Source organism: Perca flavescens, chromosome 1 (genome assembly GCF_004354835.1).
Source record: "Perca flavescens isolate YP-PL-M2 chromosome 1, PFLA_1.0, whole genome shotgun sequence".
In the NCBI taxonomy this organism is placed as follows: Eukaryota; Metazoa; Chordata; class Actinopteri; order Perciformes; family Percidae; genus Perca; species Perca flavescens.
The window spans coordinates 40,353,586-40,380,930 of NC_041331.1; the positions used below are offsets into that span (position 1 = coordinate 40,353,586).

Sequence of the window (27,345 nt, forward strand, 5' to 3'; positions counted from 1 at the left end):
TTAAAAGCAGCCTTAGACCCAATGACCTTCATGGCCAGATTCAGCAATACCTTTCAAATAAGCCACTCAAGTGTATCTGTTCTACAACAAATGGCATGAGCTAATTATAGAGGGCGAAGAGTCTCCTTATGAGTTACGCAGAATCATTGCTTTATTCCAGCCCCGGCTTTTGTGATCTGGATTCCAGGTATTGTTGTGTTCAGAATAATAGCAGTCCAACATCACTAATCTCATAAATCAAATTTTTTGGTAGAAGCGATATTTCTACATGGCAAATAATTTACTAGTAAGTGTTGTAGAGTCACCAAAAACAAACAGACCCAACAGTCATGACGTGCATGCTGCTCACTCTGTAAAATTTAATCTGTAATTGAAAGCATGTTCAAAATAATAGCAGTGTGATTCTGTGAAGACACAGGCATCAGTTATGGCCCATATTTAAGGAAGGAAGGAAGCAAATGCTGTGCATGCTGGTTATAGTGCATTTCCCACTGAAATACTCAGCAAAATGGGTCGTTCCAGTCATTGCTCTGAGGAACAGCGGACTTTGATTAAAAAGTTGATTGGAGAGGGGAAAACATATAAAGAAGTGCAAAAAACTATAGGCTGCTCAGCCAAAATGATTTCAAATGCCTTGAAATGGCATCCAAAGCCTGAACGACGTCGGAAAAAACAGTCAACTACCATTCAAATGGATCGAGGAATAGCCAAAATGGCAAAGGGTCAACCAATGATCAGCTCCAGGAAAATCAAAGAAGACTTAAAGTTACCTGTGAGTACTGTTACGATCAGAAGAAGGCTATGTGAAGCAAAGCTATCAGCTAGAAGTCCCTGCAAAGTCCCATTGCTGAAAAAAAGACATGTACTGAATAGGTTGAAATTTGCCAAAGGAAACATTGACTGGCCAAAGGAGAATTCTGTGGACTGATGAGAGCAAAATTGTTCTTTTTGGGTCTTTGGGCCGCAAACAGTTTGTCCGACGACCCCCATGCACTGAATTCCAGCCACAGTACGGTGAAGACAGTAAAGCATGGTGGTGCAAAAATCTTGTTATGAGGATGTTTCTCATACTGTGGTGTTTGGCCTATTTATCGCATACCAGGGATCATGGATCTGTTTCAATACATCAAAATACTTGAAGAGGTCATGTTGCCTTATGCTAAAGAGGAAATGCCTTTTGAAATGGGTCTTTCAACAAGACAATGACCCAAAACACACCAGTAAGCAAGCAAAGTCTTGGTTCCAGATGAACAAGATTGATGTTATGGAGTAGCCAGCCCAATCCCCAGACCTCAATCCCATAGGTGACATCAAAAAGGCTGTTTCTGAGGCAAAACCCAGTAATGCAGAGGAATTGTGGACATTCCAGAGCAATCATCCTGGGTTAGAATCCCTGTTCACAGGTGCCAGAAGTTGGTCGACTCCACGCAACACAGATGTAAAGCAGTTCTCAGAAATAATGGTTATGCAACTAAATATTAGTGCAGTGATTCAAAGTAAAGCAAAGCCTTGAGACATTTTTCAGTTTATACAGTACATTTTTGAGTTTGTAAAGAAAAATGCAAATACTGCTAATTTTTTCTTCCCTTTCTGTTAAGGTATTACACAAACTTGATCAAGTTTTGATTTAGAATTGAATGTGCAGTGTTCCCAATGCATTGATATTATGGAATTAAAAGCTATTTAAAGGATTTTGAGCATTATTCACTTTTTTAAAATCACACTGCTATTATTTTGAACACAGCTGTATATTCACAGTTAGGCCACCAACATGTCATTACTGGCTTTTGTTCTATAGATTAAGAAAGGAGTAAGAACAGCAAAACTACAGCAGGGAGGCAATGAATCCAAAAGAAGTGACTCAAATGCAGAAAGCCTTGCAGTCTAATCATCATTCTGCTCAGGCCTGCATAATCACAAACACTTGAAAACAGCCTGTGTGTGTGTGTGTGTGTGTGTGTGTGTGTGTGTGTGTGTGTGTGTGTGTGTGTGTGTGTGTGTGTGTGTGTGTGTGTGTGTGTGTGTGTGTGTGTGTGTGTGTGTATTACAATCAATAAAATGCCGTCTTTAGAGAATGAGGCACAGGAACAAGCCACTGCTGTGCCAGGAAAAAAGGCAGCAGGTGAAAATAACAGAGGATTATATACTGCATGAGTCATGCTCTGCCTCCAGCACTCCAATATTGAGGGAAATAAGGGAGATGGAAAGACGGTAGAGCATAACAAGGGTGCTTTTTATGTTGATTTCACTGATGACTTCCTTCCTGAGTAATAGCTGCCTTTGTCAATCCTAAATAGATCATAATGATCTGTGTTGATCCACAAATAATGGTTTGTTGGAACACTCACTGAAAACAGTGCTGTGCTATTTGATAGAGCTGTACCAAACATCCACTTACAGTATAAAAGCCCAGGTTCCTGAGCAGCGTCTTCATTAGGATCTCAGCCAGGTGGGTGTCAGGGTGGCCTGCTGTGGCGCTGTATGTGGGGTCTGGGGAAGCTGTGAAGCCCGGGCCAGAAGAAAGGACCTCAGGGCCATCAGCAGGAGAGCTGTAACCCAGGAGCGAGGCCACATGGGTGTGGTCCTGGAGACTGGTCAGGATAATGTCTAGCTGCATCCTCTGTGGCACAAACACATACATGTCAATAAGATTGCTGGCCTTAAAAAACCTGACCAAACAAACAGCACTTGGTAATAAACTTGTTGGTAGTGAGGTACATACTGAGGGCAACGCCAGGTCAGTCACCAAATGCTTATCAGTAATTCAGTAATCTGGGAAATGAGGCCAATGTACGGCCAGTAAACAAGATTGGTCAATGAGAAAAGTTCGCCTTCAGCAAAAGCTGTTTACACAACAACTGTTTTACCTTGTTTTCCTTTTTAAAACTATCACCTATCACTATTCTTTTGAATTTTTCAATAGATGAACAGCAATTATTCCTGTTGAAGGAACGGTTTGACAATTATCTAAGGAAAATATGCCTTCTTGCCAAGACTTAAATGAGAAGATCGATATCACTCTCATACCTCTGCATTTAATATCAGGCTACAGCCGGTTCCTGGTTAAAGCTAAGAGTAGGCAGTTTTCTGGAAAGGGCAAAAAAGGCCAGAATTGTAAAATCCAGCCCTCCACCTGCAGCTCTCCCTCACTGTCCTCAGCCCTTCCCTTCATACAGTAACCTGTACGAGTACTAGTCATTCATTTCAATCATCCCCATCGTCATTGCGATCCCGATGCCGTTATAGTATAGCGACAATTTTATGAGAATTACAGTCTCTTTTAGACTCTCAATAAATGGATTTTATTCATCACATGAAATTGTACAAGGTAAAATTCCACTGAAATGCTATCCCATCAGCTCCTTAAACTTGTCCATGATTCATCATAAAGTCTTTGAAAAGTCTGTCTTCCTTTTTCTGGGTTGCTTTGCAGTGTAGACATTCTTGCTAATGCTGGTATAGCAACTTTTACCGCAGAGTTTTCTACTATTGAATCAGCCTTTCACCATCTGAAGGGACATGCACGAGCATCTGTATGTGTAGCCACAGCCAATAGGAATGCCCTCTCTCTGAAATGGCCTGTGATTGGCCAAAGACACCCGTCACAGGCTAGATTTATTATTGTGGAATTTTTGCCCAATGATGTCAAAAACAACTACCCCAGCTTTAACTTAGCTAGTTAACTGATTGAACCTTGAACTGATATTAGAGTTCTAGGTTCTTTAAACTTATCAATTTTTTTAACTTTGCTTTTTTCATAATGATTAAACAAACAAGATAAAATGTGTTAATTAGTGAGCTTTTGTACTGGTAAACTGATTTTGCTAGCTGTTTCAGTTCATTTTTCTTCCTGTCTTTATGTAAAGCTAAAGTTCATATTCACTATACAGACATGAGAATGGGATCGATCTTCTCATCTAACCCCCGACAAGAAAGCAAATGTCCCAAAATTAGGGCTGGGTATCGTTTCGATCCGGTGCCAATTTTGATACCTCAGTTTCAATACAGATTCCTAACGATACTTTTTTCGATACCATATGTTTTAAAAACCACCGTTGTGGCTGCTTGTCTAAGAGGAAGTGTAACGTCAACCGCACCGCAACCGCTTTCGGCTCGCCATTAATATCACCTCGCAGCAAACGGTGTCCACATGAAGTTTTAGAAAAACTGTAACCACACTTGAAACCAACCGTGACTCTCTGTGACTTCAACAAAACTGCAGACAGTTTACTCCGTCCGCACCTCTCCGTGTGTGTGTGTGTGTGTGTGTGTGTGTGTGTGTGTGTGTGTGTGTGTGTGTGTGTGTGTGTGTCGGTCGGAGCTCCGCTCTGTGTCAATATGCAGAAAAGACAGATAAGCTTGCACTTACGCGCTCAGATGCTTTTGGAACCGAAATTTGGCACCGAAAGATAAAGAATTTTTCAATACCATAAAAGTATTGACGTTCGGTACCCAGCCCTAGGCAAGGCAAGGCAAGGCAGCTATATTTGTATAGCACATTTTAGCAACAGGGCAATTCAAAGTGCTTTACATAAACATTACCCAACTACCCAAAATGTCAAACTATTCATTAAAGAGCAACATTTTCCACAAGTTGCTTCTGCTCTCTACAACTCTTATTTTGAAGGTCCACAAGAATTAATATTTCAAACAGTTCCTAACATTGTAAATGTTCAAGATATTTTAAAGCTATAATGCGTAGTTTCTGTCTCCTCCACGAGGAATTCTAAGTAATGACAACAAAACTGTCGGCACGGCCACATGATACAAGCCTTCCGTGATCGTGCACGCAGAGAGTTGCGTGGAGCTGATAGTCTTAATTAGCTTTGTACCAACTCATTTGGCAATGGCTTGAATGTAACGGACGTTCATTAACATCAAAAAGTTACACACTAAAGCTTTAATGCCGGACTGCTGACCAGGAATTCAAATTGAGAACCAAGAGTTCCATGCAGACTTCATTTTTAAAAGCATTTTAGGAAGATGGGGCATGCTCTTGATGTTTCAGGGTCAAAACATTGTGGCTATAAGAGACAACTTCGAAGAATCAAACGCAGCCTTCCACTCTACCCACACAACCAACCAAACAAAGTGACCCATTAGCTAAGCAGCTCACAGTGTAAAAGCTGCGTCCGTCATCCATCTAAATCTTTTAGTCAACAAGCCGCAACAAATGAGGCATTGGTTAATCTATACAAACCTTAGGTACATTAATGTATATCAATGGCTTTTAACCTGGTGGTTGTGACTTTCGTTAAATGCATACCAATGAGATTAATGGGATACGAAAAAACTATGTCTACTATACAAAAAGTGCATACTGTAGATTAGTTTCTTAGTTTTAAGCATCCATGTCTCCACTAATGTTCACAAAATAAAAATCTTGCTAATCATTCTACATGTGCATCCAGAGACATGGGTCCTGACATGTCTGTGTATTAAGTAGCATAGGGTACCTGTCCTTTGGAGAGACTCTCCCATCTGTCAGGGCCCTGAGGCAACAAGGAGTGAAGAAGCTCCATCCTCTCTCTCAGTGGAGGCAGCAGCATGGTGGCCCCCACTGACAGAGTCTCAATCACCGCCTGATGGGACAAACACACACCCACATATAGTCACTGCTCCAGGCAATGTTAAAGATTCAGAGCTTGTTCACATTTTAATAAATGCAGAGATCTTCAACAAGGGGTCCTCAGAGTCACTGCAGGGGGGCCTCCAAATTATTGTTAATATTTGAAAGTTAAAAAAATTTAAATGTCTTAACATGAATCCAATATATTATTAGCAAATATAAATCCCCATTGATGATAGGCTTACTGGCCTATCCCTCAGGATGAATAAAGTATCTATCTATCTATCTATCTATCTATCTATCTATCGTAGGGCTGCAGTTATCGATTATTATATTATATCAAAAAACTAAACATTAAGTGCCATATTACATTGTTTTTAAAGAAAACATTATCTGAAATGCAATTAACAACCTCCAACTAAGGCACACATGAAACATACATAAACATTACTTTAAGTTGTGAAACTTAAAGGAACACGCCGACTTATTGGGAATTTAGCTTATTCACCGTAACCCCCAGAGTAAGACAAGTCGATACATACCCTTCTCATCTCCGTGCGTGCTGTAACGCTGTCTGACGGTTCCAGCATTAGCTTAGCCCAGCACAGATCCTGCAGGTAACTGGTTCCAACTAGCCTACTGCTCCGAATTGTGACAAAAGTGACAAAATAACACCAACATGTTCCTATTTACATGTTGTGTTTTATAGAGTCACACCATGTACCAAAAACAACGTAACATGAGACACAGCCGTCTTCTAACAGTAAACAAACCGGGAACTATATTCTCAGACAGGCTTGCTGCGAGCATATCACTCCACCCAAGGACTATATTCTTCCGCCTGAGAATATAGTTCCCGGTTTGTTTACAGTTAGAAGATGGCTGTGTCTCATGTTACGTTGTTTTTTGTATACGCTGTGACTCTATAAATCACAACATGTAAATAGGAACATGTTGGCGTTATTTTGTCACTTATTCGGAGCAGTAGGATTACTGGAACCATCACCTGCATGTTCTGTGCTGGCCTGATGCCGCTGGAGCCGTCAGACAGAGTTACAGCACGCACGGAGATGAGAAGGGTATGTATCAACTTGTCTAACTCTGGGGGTTACGGTGAATAAGCTAAATTCCCAATAAGTCGGCGTGTTCCTTTAACTTTCAGAACTACAAGTTTCAACCTGAGACTGATGTGTATATAGGCCTATATGTAAATATTACAATTTCCCCCCATGATCAACAGTACAGTTACTTTTCTCTTACCTCCTGAATCTCATCTGGCACGGAGGAGTCCATCAGTCTGAAGAGCAGGTTCCTCAGGGGCCTTGCCTGCCGACCTAAAATACTGGTGGCCACGCCCCCGGCCAGAGCCAGAGCCAGATGATTGGACAAAAGCCGAAGGCACAGCTTGAGGAAGTTATGATGCTCCCTGCGAATACATAAAAAATGAATTATTCAGAACTTGTGGGGGTTAATTTTTCCATCGGCATATGCAGCATTATAATTTGACACTTCCACAATTGAGAAGAAAAGAAGGTATATCGGCAATTCGGCATGAGAAAATGTACGACAAGCAAATGCAAGTAATTTGCCAATGTCAGAAATACACGAGTGAAAAAAAACAAAATAGTGCTGTAAATCTCCCTTCTCTGTCTCTGATGGTGGCTTAGCAGTCTGTGTGCACCTACCTGGATGAGGGGAACGGAAGAGGGGGAACTTCACTGTTGATGCCGTCACAGTAGCGCTCAAGGAATGAGCGCAAGTGGGAGAAGGTACTTTCTTCGAGGTCGACACAGTAGGGCCTGTGCCAAGCCACCACTTGCCTAAAGAGCCAAGGTGAATAAATATTAACATATGCTTTAGTACTTCATAAGTGCTTGAGTGGTAGGGTAACCCTGATATGGTGTTTCTAACACAAAAAATGTGTGCAGCTTTCTAACACATTACAAGGGGTAAAGAGGTTGAAGGAATATGCATCATTGAATGAATCTAGACAGAGTATGAGGCCTTTTAACATGGGACTAGAATTAGCAGGGGATCTCAATTGAGAAATAATTTTTTTTACTTACAAATTAAAATGGGAACTATGCAGTATATAAATACTGCTGTCAACTTTTGTCTAAACCAAGTCAGTGTCTGTGCTGCAAGAAGTACACAGACAGCGTGACGTTCACAGTTAGTTATTTTTCAACACAGAAGCGGCTAAAAAAAAACTGCTGTTCTTTTACATGCAGTTACTGACCTTTGACTTTACCTAAACAAAGTTGTCCAGGGATGTTGTGACATCAGCACCCGCCTTTCCCCCTCCCTCCCCGCTATGTTAATATCTCCTGTAAAACCCAGGTTATGGTCAATGCTACCTTGGCTACAGTCAGTGTATTTACTCTGATGGTAACTGACCTGTCTCTGGGCAGGGCTGTCCACGCCAGGCTGTGGGAAGTGCCGGCTGAGATCTGCTGAATCGCCACTCCATCCAGGCCGACAACCTTCTTGGGCTTGGTGATTGGCCCTGTGGAGTTCCCCTGGCCACACTGGCCCATGGAGTTGTTGCCCCATGCATATACTTCATTGTCTAGATAGTGGTTGAGTAGAAAAGAGTATTACAATATTAGATATTACACCTAATAATAATAATAATTATTATTATTATTATAATAATAATAATAATAATAATCATAATAATAATAATCATAATCATAATAATAATAATAATAGGTAGGTTTATACCGCACTGAGCTAAATATGACCTTATTTTATGTCGAGCTTAAGTTAAGTATTAGCTTGAACAAACATGGTCTATGTATTTGCTGTTACATCATGCTACTTGCATCATTCAAACAGAGAGGTTGAGAAAACAAGACCTATGTTAAACACCAAGGTTGCCACTCTTCTATACTATTCTTTGGTTTACACATACAGTATATTACTGTAACTCAGTATGGGTGAGTCATCATCCCACTAAACTTGCTTCCATTTTTCATCATGAACAGTATCCCTACATTCGTTAACTCTCTCAATTATTCAACCCGAAATAACTATAAACTCAGGCCTCCTATCTGTCAAACATCTCAATTACAGTTTGGTTTAACTTACAGAGGTTCAGTGAAATGGCCATCTCATATTTTAAAATTTGCACATACACAATTCAAGAAAGATGTTAAGGTTTGCCTTTTTTTCTCTGCAATGTTATCTTTATGGATTACTTGTGTAAACTGCCGACTAACAATTTGTCATTTAAATGTTATTTCTTTGTTGTACTTGTATTTGTGGATGTCTGCTGCTAGCATGTGCAATCTCATCTTTCTTTCTTATCATTTTAATATTGTTTTTCTTTTATATGTATATAAGCCCTCTCGGAGGGTTTTTTGTACCTATCCATTACATTTTCTGTTGCTTATGTATACATTATTTTGTATTTTTTGCACATGAGTAAACAAATAAACAAACAACCATGAAAAAGGAGGGGAGAACTACCATGTGACAAGGCCAGGCAGTGACTGTCCCCTATGGAGATGTCCACCACCCTGGTGGTAGCCAGCTCTTCGATTAGCTTGGGTCTGAGTGCTGTGGCCTCAGAAGAACCACACCCCAGGCAGGCACCACAGCCCCAAGCGTACACCTAAAAACAAGTGACAGGACTCAACGTTAACAGACGATTTCTGCTATTCACGTTGCAAAGCATTTTATTTTGGTCCTCAAACTATCTTGATAAGAAAACAATGAGACTATATCTTTGACAAATGCATGAAAGAAGAGCTTTGTTATATAACTACTGACTTTAACTATATCACTGCAAAAGTCCAACCAGCTGTTGGAAGGAATGCATAAATGTATGAAATTAATTCTCTGGGACAAATCTTCAAGAACTTCAAGGCTCCACGTTTTCCTCAACAAGCCACTGCTTTTATTCTGTCTTGGTTAACAAATGCACAGGTGATGTTCTACCTGTCCGGTGGAGGTTAAGGCGAGAGACGACTGGCTTCCTGCACACACTTTTCTGATGAACATTCCTTGCAGGGCCTCCACTACTTTTGGCTTGTAGACTCGATTAGTATCACCATGACCTAGTTTTCCTGCAAGTCAACACATGGTTTCTCTTTAAACTGTATGAGGGTATAATCACATTCTAGTGATGTACAACAGTTTGACACAATGAAAACTAAATACAATAAAAAAAACATAACTGCAATCACGCACTGTAGAAATGTAGATAAGGCTCCTATTCAAAATGCAAATTTCAAAAATGAATACTTAAATTACCGGAATTAATTATGACCTTCAACAACAAAGTGATGGTGAAGGGTTTACTCACCATTGTCCCCTCCTCCAAAGGACCACACGGTGCGTCCATCCTTTGACAGCGCAATAGTATGGGAGCTCCCACATGACACCTCACCCACATTGCTGATGTCTTTAACCAGGGTAGGAATGTTTCGGCTGTTGCTGTCACCATGACCTGCATTCCCAAACAATGAAAAAGGTCAGGCCGTTTACACATGGAAATGAAAACTGTGGAGTTATTCCTTCGAAATTGAAAGTTGAAAAGGGCAACACGGACCGTTGCATCTGGCATGCATACCACACCCAAACAAATGGTTTTCTACAGTATGTACAGTTTGACTGCTCATCAGAGGCATGTTGACAGACATCAATGTGTCCGGATATGCCACTGTCCTAAATCCAAGCCTTAATGCACATCAGCTCTTTATAGAGAGTCAACATCCAGCTACTTTACTCCTGACTATTTTGTCTGTCTGCATGCTGCATTTGGTGTGTGCTATGGGCATTAAATTAACAATTAGTTAAAAATGCATGTTGCAGGCGCCCAGATAGCTCAGTTGGTAGGGCAGGCGCCCATATATAGAGGTTTACTCCTCAACGCAGCGGGCCTGGGTTTGACTCCTACCTGTGGCCCTTTGCTGCATGTCATTCCCCCCTCTCTCTCCCCTTTCCTTTCTTCATCTGTCCTGTCAATAATAAAGGCCAAAAATGCCCAAAAAATAATCTTTAAAAAAATATGTTGCATTTAAAAGATACAAGGTGTTATATATTGCATTCATTGTAAATTCCTCTGAAGCTAATTTGTAATTTTGGGCTATGCATAAAAGTGACTTAACTTGACAATATATCTGTCATTTGCTTGATACTAATCCAAACAGCCTTTTAAAAAGTGTATTGAGTTTGAGGAACCTGGTGGAAACACCTAATACAAACAGTATTATTCATAGCACAACTATACAAGAGCTCCCCTACGATCAGACCCACAATCACAACAAACATTTACATCCCCACACACAGAGGAGGAGAAGATGAACACTAACATGGATTTTTTTCTGGATTCTGGATAGAACGTTAGTAAGGTGAGAGGAGGTAAGGTAAGCTTTCCTTGACATTATAGCTTGGAGTTACATGTATATGTAGCAAACTATGTAATCACTGCAGTTACGTGCCTAGAGCAGATGACCATATAAGACAATCCGGCACAAACTGACGTCAATTTCGAGAGTTTAGAACAATATGAAATCTGAACACTTTAACATATTTTTACCTCATTGAAGCTTTGGCCACATTTAATATGAACATCCAATAATGTAAAATGATATATATATGACAGAAAATAAGGAAAATCATAACAAGTCCCCTTTAAATATAATTCAGTCCTTTGGCCAACTATGCATGCCTCAAGTCTCAGTAAATTTCACTCCACTTTTGCATTACTGCTTTAGTGTACAATGCTACTGTTTAAGAGATAAACATGTACCAACTCGTGAAATTCTGGAAATACTAACCAGCCAAGAGACTATGTTGAATGTAAAAACATTTTAACCATAAGCTGTCCCAACCATGATTCAGAATTAATTCTGTAGAAGGCGACACATGCTGTAAAGTAACAAAGCTGACAGGCAGATTTAATAACCTGTCAGTCCGTAACAAATACACAACAGATTGTTGAAAGCTATCAGTAACTAATTAAAAACAATGCTTCAAGACAAGCTTGGAGTCTTACTTGAGAATCTATTTCTGTTAAGCATTTTACTGAAATGGGAAATGTGTTTTTTAGTTTCAGATTAAACCATCCAAACTGGCAACACTTCCTTTTGTGGAGTGATGATAAACTGTATGGAAACTCTGAAGCCCCAACACAAGACAATCAGCATAGCCATACTGGGAACTATTTGACAGTTTAAGAGATCCTTTTTATCTTAGGGATTAAGTGGTTCAGCAACTTACCTAATCTTCCAAAATCTCCTTCACCCCATGTGTACAGCTCTCCATCCTCACTGACTGCAGCACTGTGTCTGTAGCCAGCAGACACGCACACCACCACCTGACACAACACAAAAGCCATACACATTATCATACTTTATTAATGCCAGTAAAAGCACAAGCAAAGAGACGTCCATTGAATTTCAACTGTCCATTTTCAAAACGGTAGGCCTAGGAGAAAGCAGCTATAAGAAACTCATAAAAAAATTCACCATCTGCATTTTTATATTCAGCTGATAGTTATTGCAATCTACCAGCACAAGTCTCTTTCAGAATTTTGACACCATGAAGTTTCTGCTGCAAAAATACTTAACCAGGTTAATTAGAAAATATAGATGATTATATCTAAAAAAAACAAAAATAAACAAAAAAAACTCTAGTCCTGAAATTCTGGAACAACGAACCAGCCAAGAGACTCTGTTGAATGTACAAACATTTTAACCAGAAGCTGTCCCAACTATGATTCTGAATTAATTCTGTAGAAGGTGTAAAATAACAAAGCTGACAGGCAAATTTAAAAACCTGTCAGTCCCTGCTTTAAATGTATTACTGGAGTTCAAAGCATCAAATGAAATGTATATCATGTAAATCCAATACCATGTGTCAAGTTGTACTGGGTGTGACCCTACCTTCCCCTGTAGTGGCCCCTGGATAAGTTTGGGGTATTTCTGCGTTGAGCTGTTCCCGTGACCCAGCTTGCCATAATCACCGTCCCCCCAGCTGAACACCTCGCCCTCCGTAGTGAAGGCCAGCGTGTGGCCATCCGAGCCCTTGGATGACGACACCTTCTTGATGGCACGGTGGGGTTCAAAGGTCAGCTTTTTGAGCGTTGACTGGTTGTTAGAGTCCCCGAGGCCCAAGCGGCCGTAGCTGCCCTTCCCGCAGGCCCTCACGGAGCCATCAGACGAGATCACAAAAGTGCAGTACTGGCCTGCTTCAATCTGCAGAGAAATGAGGAGCAGTTGTGTGTCTGTCTGTAGTGAAAGACTGCAGGCTGACTCAGCATTCTCACACAACTGGCATCCTACCAACGCCGTATGCTATGGGGTGATGCTACAGGATATCATAAAAGCATATGACCCATCCTCCATATGACGGTTTCAGATTTTCTGAGTTCATTTTATTTAGTTGCTTAATTTCCTGTATAATTTTTTCGTGATTTTTCCCTTTCCTTCACATCAGCATATTAGGACAAATAAGTTTGTGCAACCTCATTCTACAGAATTGCCCCCTGATATTATACAAAGATGTAAAGTGCAAAGATACAGTAAAAAGTTCTATAGGCGCGGAAATTGTGAATTATACAGTTTATAACGGTCTGTTCACTTTATAATGGGAGATCCCTTTCTTTCCTAACAGAAACAGACAAGGCCATTGTGCTGCACTGCTCCTCCATCTTAAAGGGCACACGTCCCTGTCTTAGGCTATCTATCTACGTCTCTAACATATACACAATGCTTTGAGCTACAGCTGCAGTTTCACTGCGGGAGAACCAGCGGAATTTTTATTTGAATGCATTATGTAACTATGTCTGTATAGTGCCCTTCTTTTATGCGATCAGTATAATTCATGCTTTGAAAAGAATAAATATATTTTCAACAATTTCTTTTGAAAGTCATGACATTTTCTCCACTTCTTAGGATGCGTACAGGATAAAAAAATGTTTGCTCTCTTAACATGTGCAGACATACAGCTCTACAGAAGACTAGGGTTGGGTACCGAAACCCGGTTCGAATCGGCAAATTTCGGTTCCTCATTTCGGTTTCACTTAATGTGTCGCCTGAAATATTTTCCCTCTGTCGCTCCGAAACGGATGTAAAAATATCACACTTTCTCTGTAGTCTACCGTTAACTAGCTACTGTAAATGTAGGCTACTTTTAAAATGCCATATTTTCCCTCTGGGCTCACCAAAACGGACGTAAAAGCATATTAACCATTCACTCAACGTTAATATATTGTTAAATTTAAATAATTTTGAATTTTTTCAAGAATCGGTTTAGGAATCAAAATCATTTTAAAAGTACCGGTTCGGCCTCGGAATCGTAAAAATCTAAACGATACCCAACTCTACAGAAGACATGTGAACAGTTTGCTCTTACTGTCTGTGCATCGGCGAAGCTGGCGGCCAACTTGGGCTGCAGGATCTTCTCCTGTGTACCCTCCACTAGCTGGTGGCTGCTGTTACTGCCCCATACGTACACCTCACAGGTTTCAGACACCACGGGTGCTTCACCGGTCTGAATGCTGTCTGGGCTGACACAGGTGCGGGAGTAGTCCGATGCCATTCGACATACCTGGAAGAAACGGACACGATTAAAGAACCACCCCAGACTTGTTTATTCTCTTTAGAATAATCACTTGTGTCGGATATGTTCCTCAACATTACATCTACTCCTTATCCTAACAAGTAAAGTAACAATAAGCACAACACACAAAAACGAAAACAAGCACAACCCACTGTTTAATTAGTAACTTAGAGGAGTATGATCTTAAAGAAGGCTATATTCCCTCTTATAAATTAGCTTGTTGAGGTGTACGTACAGTATGCAGATACAAAGTCCTGCAAGTAAAATACTGTTATGGTTTCTTACTTCTTCAAAAAGACAGAGTGCTGCCTCATACAGTGAGCACAAGCCATCAGAGGATCGTGTGGGTTCTCTCCACTGGCTGCGATCTGCTGAGGAGCCCTGAGGAGACAATCAAATGCACAAATCAATGTTTAGACCGTACATCACCGCAATAAAGAAACATTAATTTATCTATACAATATTAAATGCGGTAGGAACCAAAAAACAACCTACGCAACGTAATACATTTCAGAGAACCAAAAATCTTTGAAAAAAAACTTACATAAGTTATTTAAATAACTTCAATTAGTCAGAAAGCGTAGGACATTATGTTCGTGAGAATTCACATAAGCGATAACTCTGGTGGGGGCAGAATGCAGATCATGCTTTTACTGATCGTCTCCAAGTAAATGGTTTCAGTTTTCACACCTTAAGATCATAATACATTACCTGAACTATAAAGCACACGGGTGGATGAAATGAATGAACGTCTTGTTCATTGTCCTGAACATTATTTGCATTAAGTTTCTACCGTTTCCACAGTATGCCATAGAGACAAGAACTATTTTGTTGAATAAATAATAATAATAATTTTTGTGAGTTTTCGTATATATTGAGGCCGTCCAAAATGTGCCCAAGGGCTAAAACCAATTAGGGGGCGCTATAGAGCAACCATACCACTCCCAGGCCTAAATGTGAATTCAGATGAAAGAGTTTAATATTCTGCACATGGCTTCAACATTTTGAGATTTTTCGTGCATCCTAAAGTCCTCAAACAAGTGTTTGTATACTGAAGATTTTAGCACGAAAACCAAGATTTTGGAAATTTTTGAATTTTGTAATTTTTTCTAAAAATAGCTCCATGGAGTTCAAGATGAGACCTATGTTCCCTCAAAAGTTGGTATATTAACTTCTTACTTTTTTCGGAATTAAGGGGCACGTTAGGGGGCGCTATGGAGCCTCCTGGCAACACCCGAGGCCAAGCACTACAGAACTTTGCAATTTTCACCAGTTGTGACGTGTGCAATTTTTTGTGAGTTTTCGTGCATGCTAACGCCCTCAAAAATGCGACAAAGGACTCGGAAAAATAATAATCTGATGAAAAACAATAGGTTCCTTCGCACTTTTGTGCTCGGGCCTTAATAATACTCAATAGAAGGAGCATGACAATTTAAAGACCGTTTGACAGCTCAGAGCAGTGAAAGCTTAGGCTACTGTGTCTTTGATGTAAGCAGAGGTTACAACACTTGCTGCTTTCTGGCTTAAGTTACCACTAAAACCACACAGGCAATACAACTTGTTAACACCTCATCACTGGGTGCTAGATAAGACTCTTAGACATCACATCTGCACTAAGTGCAACTTGCACAATAGGTTAATCTACATCTTTATCATTACTAGTTAAGCAGTTGTACAATGTGTATTCCCAACTTGTATATATTTTAAATATTAAAATATTTGTTCTTGTATTCTATCCTATTATTATTATTTCATGTATAATGTATCGTATTATTTCATGTATATTGTATCCTAGTATTTCATGTATATTCTGATATTTTGCTGCTGTAACACTGTAATTTCCCATTTTTGCGATCAATATCTATCTATCTATCTATCTATCTATCTATCTATCTATCGTGGGAATCACCAGAGGCCTCACGATACGATATCATCACGATACTTATGTCACGATACAACATTATTACAATTTTAAACATGTTGCAATATTCTGCGATATATTGCAATTTATTACCTTTTTTCCAACTTCAAATATTTCCAAAATTTTAAATGATGTCCCCAAAAGGAAACGTTGTCAACATCTGTTTTATCTAGAAAGATACATTTCTCTGTTTGTTCATCTCATTTCAATTTTATTGGTGCAAAATGGGATCGTCAAGCAGACAAAGTGACCAACACATATATAATAAAAGATCGATACTTGGCGTCTGTGTATCGATACAGTATTGCCACGGAAAAAAAATCACGATACTATGCTGTATCGATTTTTTTCCCCAACCCCTACTATCTATCTATCTATCTATCTATCTATCTATCTATCTAAACTTCCAAACTGTCAGTATTGTTAATGTTTAGGCTACTTACCAAAGATCGTCTCATCTGCATGAGGATGTTCATGAAACAGTCGTAGCCGATGAGCCCTTCTTGGTTCTGTAGCACCTTGTTCTCCTCCATAGCACTGACCACAGCTGATGCAGCCAAGGCCATCTCAATCCACTCCAGCAAGTAGCGCAGGGACCCTCTCTGGGAAGCCAGCCCTAGCAGTAGCTCTGAGGCAAGCCGCCGCCCGAAAATATCCGCCCCGGAGTTTGGCATGGTCACCCCCTTCAGAAAAGTGGTGACCTGGGCCAGGCAGTCCAGGCCCATTGGCGGGATCTTGCTCTCGTTGGCCAGAGAGAGGGGCGGCAGGGAGCTAACCACATCAATAGCTGTGTGGATGACGTCATTACACAAGTTTATGTTGCCACCAGGACCTCCACCGGGGCCTGGCGGAGGGGGCATCATCCAGCTCTGGCGTAGGAGAGCAAAAAGAAGGCTGAGGCCCGTGCGGACACCCATCTCAATGAGGGCATCGGTGCTGGAGCGTGGCCGCTCGCTGACAGAGTGCAGATCAGCCGAGCCCGAGTTGTTCTCTGGAGAGTGCTGCTGCTGCTTGACCTTTCCCTTGTCGTGGTACTTGTTGGAAAGTGCGTAGAAGATGCGCTGGAGCACCAGCACGCGTTTGCGCAGGGCAGCAGCAAAGGGAGAGTCAGAGCAGACCATCTTGGCCAAGGCCAACTGGCTGCTGAGTAGGGCATCCAGGTAGTGCTCCTGTTCATCGCTAGAGAGGGATTCACGCTCAAAGTCTGGAAGCTGGGGGCCTTTCAGACACAGCACCTGCTGGGGCAGCAGCACAGCCTCTTTGTTGGCCAGCAGCTTTGAGTAGAGCACCGAGACTCCCTCCCGCGTGGCTATGGACTCGCTGTCCTCCGTGATCCATGAGCTGTTTAGGTGCTCCAGCCATTTGAGCTTCACCGGGGGGATCATTAAAGCCATGGCATGTCACTCTGGAGCCATCAGTCCTGAAAACATTCAGTCGACATCATACTAAATGTTAATACCAAGGTTGTGGACAGCAATTTTTAATTTTACATGCCGTCTTTTCTCAAAGGGCCACATAAAGGCAAAGAAATCAATGATCTTCAGTTTGAGGCTATCAATAGTTTCCAGTTTGCAATATTCTTCTAGGTGTCAATCTTCACTGGATAATCCCATGCATCAAGATGAATGAAACAAACAGTCTCCTTAAAAGGAACATGCCGACTTATTGGGAATTTAGCTTATTCACCGTAACCCCCAGAGTTAGACAAGTCGATACATACCCTTCTCATCTCCGTGCGTGCTGTAAGGCTGTCTGACGGTTCCAGCATTAGCTTAGCCCAGCACAGATCCTGCAGGTGAATGGTTCCAACTAGCCTACTGCTCCGAATTGTGACAAAAGTGACAAAATAACACCAACATGTTCCTATTTACATGTTGTGATTTGTAGAAGTCTGGCGTGTACAAAAAAAACAACGTAACATGAGACACAGCCATCTTCTGACAGTAAACAAACCGGGAACTATATTCTCAGACAGGCTTGCTGCGAGCATATCACTCCGCCCAAGTACTATGTTCTTCCGCCTGAGTTAGAAGATGGCTGTGTCTCATGCTACGTTGTTTTTTGTACACGCTGTGACTCTTTAAATCACAACATGTAAATAGGAACATGTTGGTGTTATTTTGTCACTTATTCGGAGCAGTAGGATTACTGGAACCATTCACCTGCATGTTCTGTGCTGGCCTGATGGCGCTGGAGCCGTCAGACAGCATTACAGCACGCACGGAGATGAGAAGGGTATGTATCGACTTGTCTAACTCTGGGGGTTACGGTGATTCAGAATGCTGCTGCTCGAGTCCTCACTAAAACCAAGAAAGTGGATCACATCACTCCAGTACTGAAGTCTCTACACTGACTTCCAGTGCCTCAAAGAATTGATTTCAAAATACTTTTACTGGTTTATAAATCACTAAACGGTTTAGGGCCAAAATACATTTCTGATCTGCTACTACATTATGACCCAGCCAGACCTCTCAGGTCGTCTGGGACAGGTCTACTTGTTGTCTCCAGAGTCAGAACTAAACAGGGGGAAGCAGCGTTCAGTTTTTATGCTCCACATCTTTGGAACAAACTCCCAGAAACCTGTAGGTCCGCTGCAACTCTCAGTTCTTTTAAATCTAAGCTAAAGACCTATCTTTTTGATGTTTCTTTTCTTTAAATAATCTATTTTATTAACTTTAATTTCTTATACGGCACTGTAACTTTTATTCTTATACTGCACTATCAATTTTATTCTCGTCTTTTAATGTTTTTAATTTGTTTATTATTATTTTTTAATTGTTTTCTAACTGCTCTTTAATGTTTTATGTAAAGCACTTTGAATTGCCCTGTTGCTGAAATGTGCTATATAAATAAAGCTGCCTTGCCTTGCTTGAATAAGCTAAATTCCCAATAAGTCGGCGTGTTCCTTTAACATGGATGAGGCAATCAGGGTAAATACGACCTATTATATATCAAAACAGAAAATATGTTATCTATATTTTCCCTTTAGAGTAGGACTGTCTGCTGACTGAAAATGTCGGATTTCCAATTGTATACCACACTGCAGTAAATGAGTGTTCTGCAAAAAAAAAAAAAAGACCACTGCTCTCAGTGTAAATAACAGGTTTACAAATGCTTTATCGTCTTACTCAAAGTATTATTATCAATTGTACCAAAATTATATGTTTGCACATTGATTTTATCTCATTACTTTTGTCATTTGTGAAGTTACGCCAAACTTTTGAGCAATAACTCAACACGTGTTGTTGACCTGTGCATAACAGGTCAAAGAAGTCCAAACTGTGCTTTAAAGAATCAACAAGTCAAAACAACAAGCATTCTTCTTAACCCTTGTGTTGTCCTTCGGGTCCCAGTGACCCAAAGGACAACACAAGGGTTATGTACTTCCGTTCACAGTTTAAGCTGACCAAAATGCTGTACAAAAAAGCACTAAGGTACTGTATTAACCCTTGTGTGCAGGCGTAGTTCAATAAGTTTGTGTGTGTCTCTGTGTGTGTATGGGAGGGAATGAGGTGTTACGAATAATCTATCTGAGCAACCAAGCATTTTATGAAAGAGGAGTCATCAGCAATAATCATTCACCAGCAATAACTTTTATACTGGATAGCACCATAAATTTAGTATATTTAGTGCCAGTACAGAGGACAACGCAGCTAATGAGCGTATTGATAAGTGTTTCTAATATCCGATCACAAAAACAATGTAATCGAGAAAAACAATTATTTTGCACATTACGTTCTGCAAGTAAACTCTTATTTTGTCTTGTTCTAAAGGGAAATTCAAAAGGTTCAACCTGAAAATTATTAAAGGAAATTTCACAGTTCAAGGTGTTTTCACTGTTGCACAATCACAATCGGTGCAGTCAACATGGAGTAGCTGCAGCTACGTCATCGAGCTTCCACTGAGCTAAAACGGCAGTTGTCGGGGCAAGTTTTAGAGTGCCTTTGTGCCTCTTAACAGACACAACATGCAACTAAAATGTAGCTAGCAGTTAACAGGGCGAGCTACCTACCGGCAGGATAGAGACAGGGTAGGTGAATTTAAACAATGTCTGAGTTGAAAACGCATCTTGTTGTCACATAAGGGCCCTGTTCACATTGCACACACATTTTAAATTGCATTTTGTGTCTGTTAAGAGACTTTCCCCGACAACTGCCGTTTTAGCTCAGTGGAGGCTAAAGCACACAGAACCCTACAACATTGTGTTGACCAAGCGGGCTAATCTCAAGGGTCTCCGAAGGTGACGTGATCACTAGGGCTGGGTTTAAATAATCTATTCTCCAACTATAATCAATCTTTGTTTGGGTGATCCAATATTGATTAATAAAATCCCCAAATCGATTTTTTTATATATGCCTTTTCACCTAGTGTATTATAAAAAATATTTGAGGGTTGTTTCTTGCTTGTACAATTTACAGAGAATCTCTTTATATCGAAGCAAAATTGGTGTATTGTAACTGAAATGTCCCTAACCTAATTGATATTGAATTAGAAATATAATTGAATCTGGACCTTGTGAATCGGAATCAAATTGGGAAATTATTGGCGAGATCCAGCCCTACTAATCACAGCATGCATTTTGCCATTGTAGATTTGATTGTAAAAGGAAAATGGCTGGAAATTAGGCCAGTAAAGAAACAGAACAGTTAGGGCATTTTCTGATCCATCCAGAATTGCAATATACAAAGCCTACACAGTATGTGAACTACAGAACCACATACTGTTGTGAAAATGCTGCCAACTTTAACCAAAATGCACCTATTTAACACAGAATATACAATGCATTTTATCAAAGCCATGTGAACTAATCAATAATATCTTAGGCTGTGGTTCAGTGTGTGAGTGTGCAGGTCAAGACACTCATTCATGTCATGAAGGACTTTTGAATATTCATTACAGCCAGTGGTGGAACATGAATAAGTGCATTTACTAAAATAATGTAGGCTACATTTCAGATTCGATATCAATTAGGTTAGGGACATTTCAGTTACAATACCAACTTAAAAGAGATTATCAGAGAATATATTTTAACCTAGCCCTACCTAAGTACAATTTTGAGGTACTTGTGCTTGAGTATTTCTATTTTCTGCTACTTTATACTTCTACACCACTACATTTCAGGGGCAAATGTTGCACTATTTACTTCACTACATTTATTTGATAACTTCAGTTACTTATACAAATCTTAATAATGGAAATGTACTGTTCTTATATAGCGCTTTTCTAGTCTCAACAACTACTCAAAGCGCTTTTACAAAGTACAGGAACCATTCACACACATTCATACACTGTGGCCGAGGCTGCCGTACAAGGTGCCACCTGCATATCAGATAATCATTCACACACATTTACACTCCGATGCGCAGCATCGGGGTTCAGTGTCTTGCCCAAGGACACTTCAACATGGGACTGCAGGTCCGCTCTACCACTGACCCACAGCCACCCACAATTATAATAATAATAACTATGATAAAACAAAATTGAATCAATCCTGGGGGTAAATTCACAAGCTACATTTATAGAAATATACGTATATTTAAAAGAAATGCCATTCTGCATGACGAGTACTAAGATGGATTTATTATTAACATTTTGTGCTTGCATCCATTCTTGGTGCCTGCTTTTGCTTCAGGTTATAGTGAAGGGAAGGGTCTTTCTTCAGACACTCCTTTGTGTTGACAGTAGAGATGTTCCGATACCGATACCAGTATCGGTATCGGCTCCGATACTGCCTAAAACGCTGGTATCGGTATCGGGAAGTACTGGAGTTTACGCACCGATCCGATACCACGTAATAAAGCCCTAAAGAAAATCTACGTTAAAAGTAGTTTATTTAGGTTCTTTTTCCATTATAACCGACTGTCAAACTGGAGAATAAAAGAAAGTTCTACGACATTCATTGTTTGTGTTTGTTCATGTTTTACAAAGAGTTTAACTTGAGCCAGACCGACAACAAAGATAGAAATCATATCACATCCATACAGGGATAGTAGTATACAGTTGTTAAAACATAATAAAATAAATGACCCACTGGTATCGGATCGGTACTCTGTATCGGCCGATACGCAAGTTCAGGTATCGGAATCGGTATCAGGAAAAAAAAAAATGGTATCGGACCATCTCTAGTTGACAGTCACACTAAGGTTACAGGCAACACTGCAGCTGTTTAGTTAGGGCTGGGCGATATGGAGAAAATCAGATATCATGATATTCTTGACCAAATACCTCAATATCGATATTGCGGCTATATTGTAGGGTTGACAATTGTTGCTTTTACAAAATATGTTCAAACTTAGATTTAAGATAAATAACCATCAGTAATATGGATATAAAATCAAAGTGGGGAAAAGGCAAATAATAGAACAGTTACAACAGTCTGGTAAGTTCAGAAAAGTCACGATATTACGATATCCAAAACCTAAGAAGATATCTAGCCTCATATCACGATATCGATATAATATCGATATATTGCCCAGCCCTATGTTTAGGTACAACCACAATGTGATTATAGGCGGTTATCATCTAGGAGCCTGTTTATAAAATAAACAGCTCTACATTTAACAGCTGCAACATTAAACTGATGTACACATTAATGCATCAATAATTATTATTCTGATATTAGCCATTCTGCATGAAGAGTAACTTACATTTACTTTTGGCTCTATTAGTATATTTTGATGCTAAAACTTTTGTACTTTTACTTAAGTAACATTGTTAATGCATGACTTGTTACAGAGTAGTTCTACACTGTGCTATTGCTACTTTTAAGATCTGAGTACGTCTTCTACCTCTGACTGCAGCCTGCCTGAGCTACTGTAAAATCATCATCCTGTTGTATAAACACTCATCATGTTTAATATTAACCTTTTGTGCTTGCATCCATTTTTTGGTGCCGGTTTTGCTCCAGCATACAGTGAAGGTGAGTGACTTTCTTCAGACACTCCTTCGTGTTGACAGCTGGTTGACAGTCACGCTGATAAGGTTACAGGAAACACTGCAGTTGTTTAGGGTACACCTAGTGTGATTATAGGCGGTTAGCATCCAGCTAGCTAAATGGACAAGTCCTATGCATCAACCAGGCATCACCGGCCCATGCTAACAATAATTTAATTGTTTTTAGCTGAGGTTGTTAGCACATAATTAACAACCGGCAGATAACAAAAATAAACAGCTAGTACCACGACACTTGCAGCAGGCTGGTAAGCAGAAGAAGGCTGCTAACATGCTTATTGTGTCAGATTAGAAAGGCAGTTTGTTTTGCAACGACTGTCATCTGACAATACTGTTTACGTTAGCTACCGTCAGCTAACTTTCCGCACGTCACTCAGCTAGCAAAGAAAGCATAAAATACCAAAAGCACAGACGTGACACCCTGATGTGCAGAAATGACAGCAGGCTAATAAATAACTTACGTAACGTTAGTCATATCAGTACGCACGCCTGTCCAAAAAGTCCAACTCCATATTGCGGGAGCTATTTGAGCCAGTGTTGGGTTGGCTTATCTGCTGTATCATAGCACGTTAGCTTGCTAGCTAGACTTACTAACGTTAGCTGGAATAAAAAGCTCGCTTACCAGTAAACTGTCAAAGGCCTCCTCCCTCTTCTGTGCGTTGTGCCTACACAAGAACCTGCATTTGCTTCATTGCATTAACACGAACAGTGCAGTCAATATCTGTAGCTAGGCTTCGATAATGTTAATGTGAAAGGAGACAGAGCCATGTATGGGTTTCCATGCCTCCGACTGCCTCTCCCGTACCTTCCACTGTAACTACTAGGGGAGCAGTCTGCTAGACCCAACCCCTCAACCAGCCCCAGCCCCAGCCCCAGCGCAGGGCTGTGACGTTGGGACCTGTAGTCTATTTCAAATTCAATTCAAAGGGGTTTTATTATTGATATGGGAAGCTATAGAAGCCCATTTCCGCCAATGTGATGGAAAAAAAATAGTTTTTAGTATCTCAAAATAATGAGAAAAACTATCTCAAAATAATCACTTAGTATTATCATATCAATGACTTAGCATCTCAAAATGAGAAATGTTCTAAAAAAAAAAAACATTTGTTAAAGTGCTCATATTATGCTCACTTTCAGTTTTATAATTGTATTTAGAGGTTATATCAGAATAGGTTTACATGGTTTCATTTTCAAAAAACACCATATTTTTGTTGTACTGCACATTGCTGCAGCTCCTCTTTTCACCCTGTGTGTTGAGCTCTCTGTTTTAGCTACTGAAAAAGCCAAAAAGCATAATATGAGCACTTTAATATCGAAAGCTTCTCATTTTGAGAAAGCTTCTCATTATTTTGAGATAGGCTACTTAGGGCACTTTCCCACCTTTAGTTTGGTAGACTTTGGTTGAAGTTGCAACACTGTTGTATTTTTCATTTGGTTTGATAGTTCACACTGCACTTTAACAAGCACACCAAACAGTGTAAACAAATATGGGTCGAAACTGCTGGTCTATTGAACAGAATAGCCAAGTGAAAACTTCCTGGTCTCAGAAATAAGAGAGCAATGCACATTTTTTATCATCTTGGGTTTTCTGGTTTTGCTTTAATGTTTCTAATATTTTAGAAGAAGGTGAACAATATGAGCAGCTGACAGACAGCGAGTGAAAAAGAGCGCGGAGCCTGATGAGAGAAAGATGATGATGACAGACAACCAGCGATGTATCGTCATAATAGATCATGGATTTTAAAGTTATCATCCTTTAGTTTAAATCATATATAGATTCGTAATTTATGTGCAAGGTTGAAATTGCAGGCTAGTAAACACACTGTTTTTGGTTTACTTCCTGCATTTGGGTTGGTTTGCATTCTCACCTAAAGTAAACTGAACTCTAGAGCACTTGGAAACAAACTGAGACCCACGTTTTCAAGCAGACCAGAGTTCAGTTGTTTGGACTACACCAGATGAGCTTTCACACCTGCCCAAACGAGCTAGACTCTCTCACGAAATGCTCCAGGGTTGGGTTAAAAATGGACCAAACTGCTGCGGTGTGAAAACAACCTTAGTCATTATTTTGAGAAAGTATTATTATGACGTACTTATTTTTCATCACTTTGGCAGAAATGGACTTCCATAGTAATAGACGTTTACATTGTGTGAATTACAAACAAAAATGTACATGTACTAGAATAAAGTGTAAGCATAGCTGTGCGACATTGTAATGAAATATGTAAATTAAAATAGGTAAAGTTTAACTAATATTTATATATAGGCCTATATATACAGATAAGTAAAGATAACTTAAGATACAATAGAATACAAATAGAATAGTGTGGACATTGCCCTTAAAAAAAATATAAAAACAAATAAGTGAGAACTACAGTATGTAAACATTACAGCATTTTCAAAGTATATCGAAGTATCTGTTGTGTATGACTGCGAGTGTCTATATCATAGAAATATAATTATTTCATTTTATTTCTATGGTCTATACAGTATACAGAGATCAGCACAGCACTGCAGATGGTCAGTGCGGGAATACACAAATGATTGACAGCCTTTATGGTGGTTTTATTCCCTTGGTCACAACAGCTCACAAATCTTGCTTTGCACATTGCTGTATTTTATCCAGCCGGTATGGATGTTTTTTTTGTAGTCATGTTTTCAAAATCTTTTTGGGGTGTTTGTAATGTGTGGAAAGTATATGTCTCTGATGTCTTTGTACAAGTGGCAGGTAGTTGGGTGCGGTTTCGTGCAATCTGTCACAATGTTTTTCTGTCTCCCAGCATGATTATTTCCCTGCCTGTCTGTCTGCCTACATGTTCTTCCTCTGTATGCTCACACACCATACAGTCAACAGGGGCTCATGTCATTCACACCCACATAGACAAAGAAGCTCCAAAACACACAGCAGTTCAACATGGCAAGTGTCCAATACTGCCATCTCACTGTTTCACCATTGTCATTGCATACATTGCACAAATAATTAAAATGTGAACATATGACACATTTTTATTTATTTATTGTCATATGCACAATTACAGAGAAGCAGTCATTGGCAGTTGCAATCTTAGATATCAGGCTGCCTCCAACAATTAAATATGTATAAGAAGAAAAGTAAGTAAAAAATGAGAATCTAAGACATCAGAAGACATAAAAAGTTCAGAAGCTAAAATATAGGGATACAATAAAATCAAAATCACCTTTATTGGCCACAGTATGAGTACATATACAAGGAATTTAACTCCAGTTTTTTTTGCATTGCTCTCATGTACTTAAACAGAAATAGACACGACAGCTACTGTTCTAACAAGGACAACAAACCTGGACAAATGAAATTTAAGAATAGACAGGACTATTAAGTACACAATATGTGGAAAAAGGTGTTTATATAAATATAGGACCAATGACCAACAATAAAATTAAAATGTCTACATACAATTGTTCTGTAAGTTGCAAACTATAAGAGTTTAAAGAAATAATAAATACAATAGAATAATACATATTTGTGGTATACAGGTGTACAGTAACTGTTAAGTGAATCAACTGTAATGTAAACAGAAATGTAGTATATGCATAATGAGAAGTAATACATATATATGTAGAGATGTAAACAGGTAGTAAACGGTAAGTAAAAGTATATAAAGGCTGTTAATAAAGTGATAAAGGTCCAGGAATAAATGTCAAAGTAATGTTTATCATTAGCAATAAATTATAGGATAATTTGTTTAAGAATCATAAATATTATTAATTATTATGATGATGTTAACAGAAATTCACTCAGTTGTGACACAATGTAATGTCAAGTGGTGTCTACAGTAGTGTCTACAGTAGGTTTTGTGGTTATCTTTACAGTGCAGACACAGAGAAGACCACTCCCACTCTCTATCTCGGAAGCTGATCCTGTTTTTTTTATTTTTTTTTAATACTTAGGCCTATTCTTTAGGAAGCTGACATTAGAGAGCCTGAGTAATTACTGTATCTCTGTTTGTATTCTGGTGATGTGGATGAGGCCATAGAAGGAGGCTCTCAGTGGAGTGTGTGCACAAGTTTCCACAACAGCTTTATATTGTGAGTTATCCTATCAACACAACTGCAAGAGTGTGGGGGCTACTAATGGCTCAGTCAGCACAGGTCTAGTTTATATCCACGATGTTCCACTTCCGGGATTCCTCCGTTGCCGACAGAAATTTAGGCCGGATATCCGTTGCCTTGGGCTTTCTTTGTGTTGGCATTTTAAACTGTGTTAGAATTCTAACCTCCGGTGGATTTGTGAGGACTATGGTTAACTGCTCCTCAGATCTCTGCAGGGTAAATCCAGACAGCTAGCTAGACTATC

General features: G+C 39.7%; 1 protein-coding gene across 10 annotated transcripts in view; it reads right to left on the reverse strand.

The window, feature by feature from the left end:
- herc1 (HECT and RLD domain containing E3 ubiquitin protein ligase family member 1) overlaps positions 1 to 23,851 on the reverse strand; it is a 79,526-nt gene extending 55,675 nt beyond the window's left edge. For 9 of the 10 annotated variants that reach the window (XM_028586118.1, XM_028586162.1, XM_028586136.1 and 6 more), the window contains exons 1-14: positions 23,635 to 23,851; positions 16,505 to 17,481; positions 14,426 to 14,521; positions 13,934 to 14,128; positions 12,463 to 12,774; positions 11,798 to 11,894; positions 9,879 to 10,022; positions 9,512 to 9,639; positions 9,041 to 9,185; positions 7,967 to 8,138; positions 7,255 to 7,389; positions 6,830 to 6,995; positions 5,457 to 5,582; positions 2,399 to 2,620 (exon numbers count right to left, since the gene is read on the reverse strand). In XM_028586118.1, the coding sequence (XP_028441919.1) occupies positions 2,399 to 2,620; positions 5,457 to 5,582; positions 6,830 to 6,995; positions 7,255 to 7,389; positions 7,967 to 8,138; positions 9,041 to 9,185; positions 9,512 to 9,639; positions 9,879 to 10,022; positions 11,798 to 11,894; positions 12,463 to 12,774; positions 13,934 to 14,128; positions 14,426 to 14,521; positions 16,505 to 17,455 (2,889 nt within the window). In that variant the 5' untranslated portion in view covers positions 17,456 to 17,481; positions 23,635 to 23,851. Of the gene's footprint in view, positions 1 to 2,398; positions 2,621 to 5,456; positions 5,583 to 6,829; positions 6,996 to 7,254; positions 7,390 to 7,966; positions 8,139 to 9,040; positions 9,186 to 9,511; positions 9,640 to 9,878; positions 10,023 to 11,797; positions 11,895 to 12,462; positions 12,775 to 13,933; positions 14,129 to 14,425; positions 14,522 to 16,504; positions 17,482 to 23,473; positions 23,567 to 23,634 lie in introns of those variants that run through there. The other variant, XM_028586096.1, reaches the window with a different exon arrangement.
- Between the last annotated feature and the right edge of the window lie 3,494 nt (positions 23,852 to 27,345).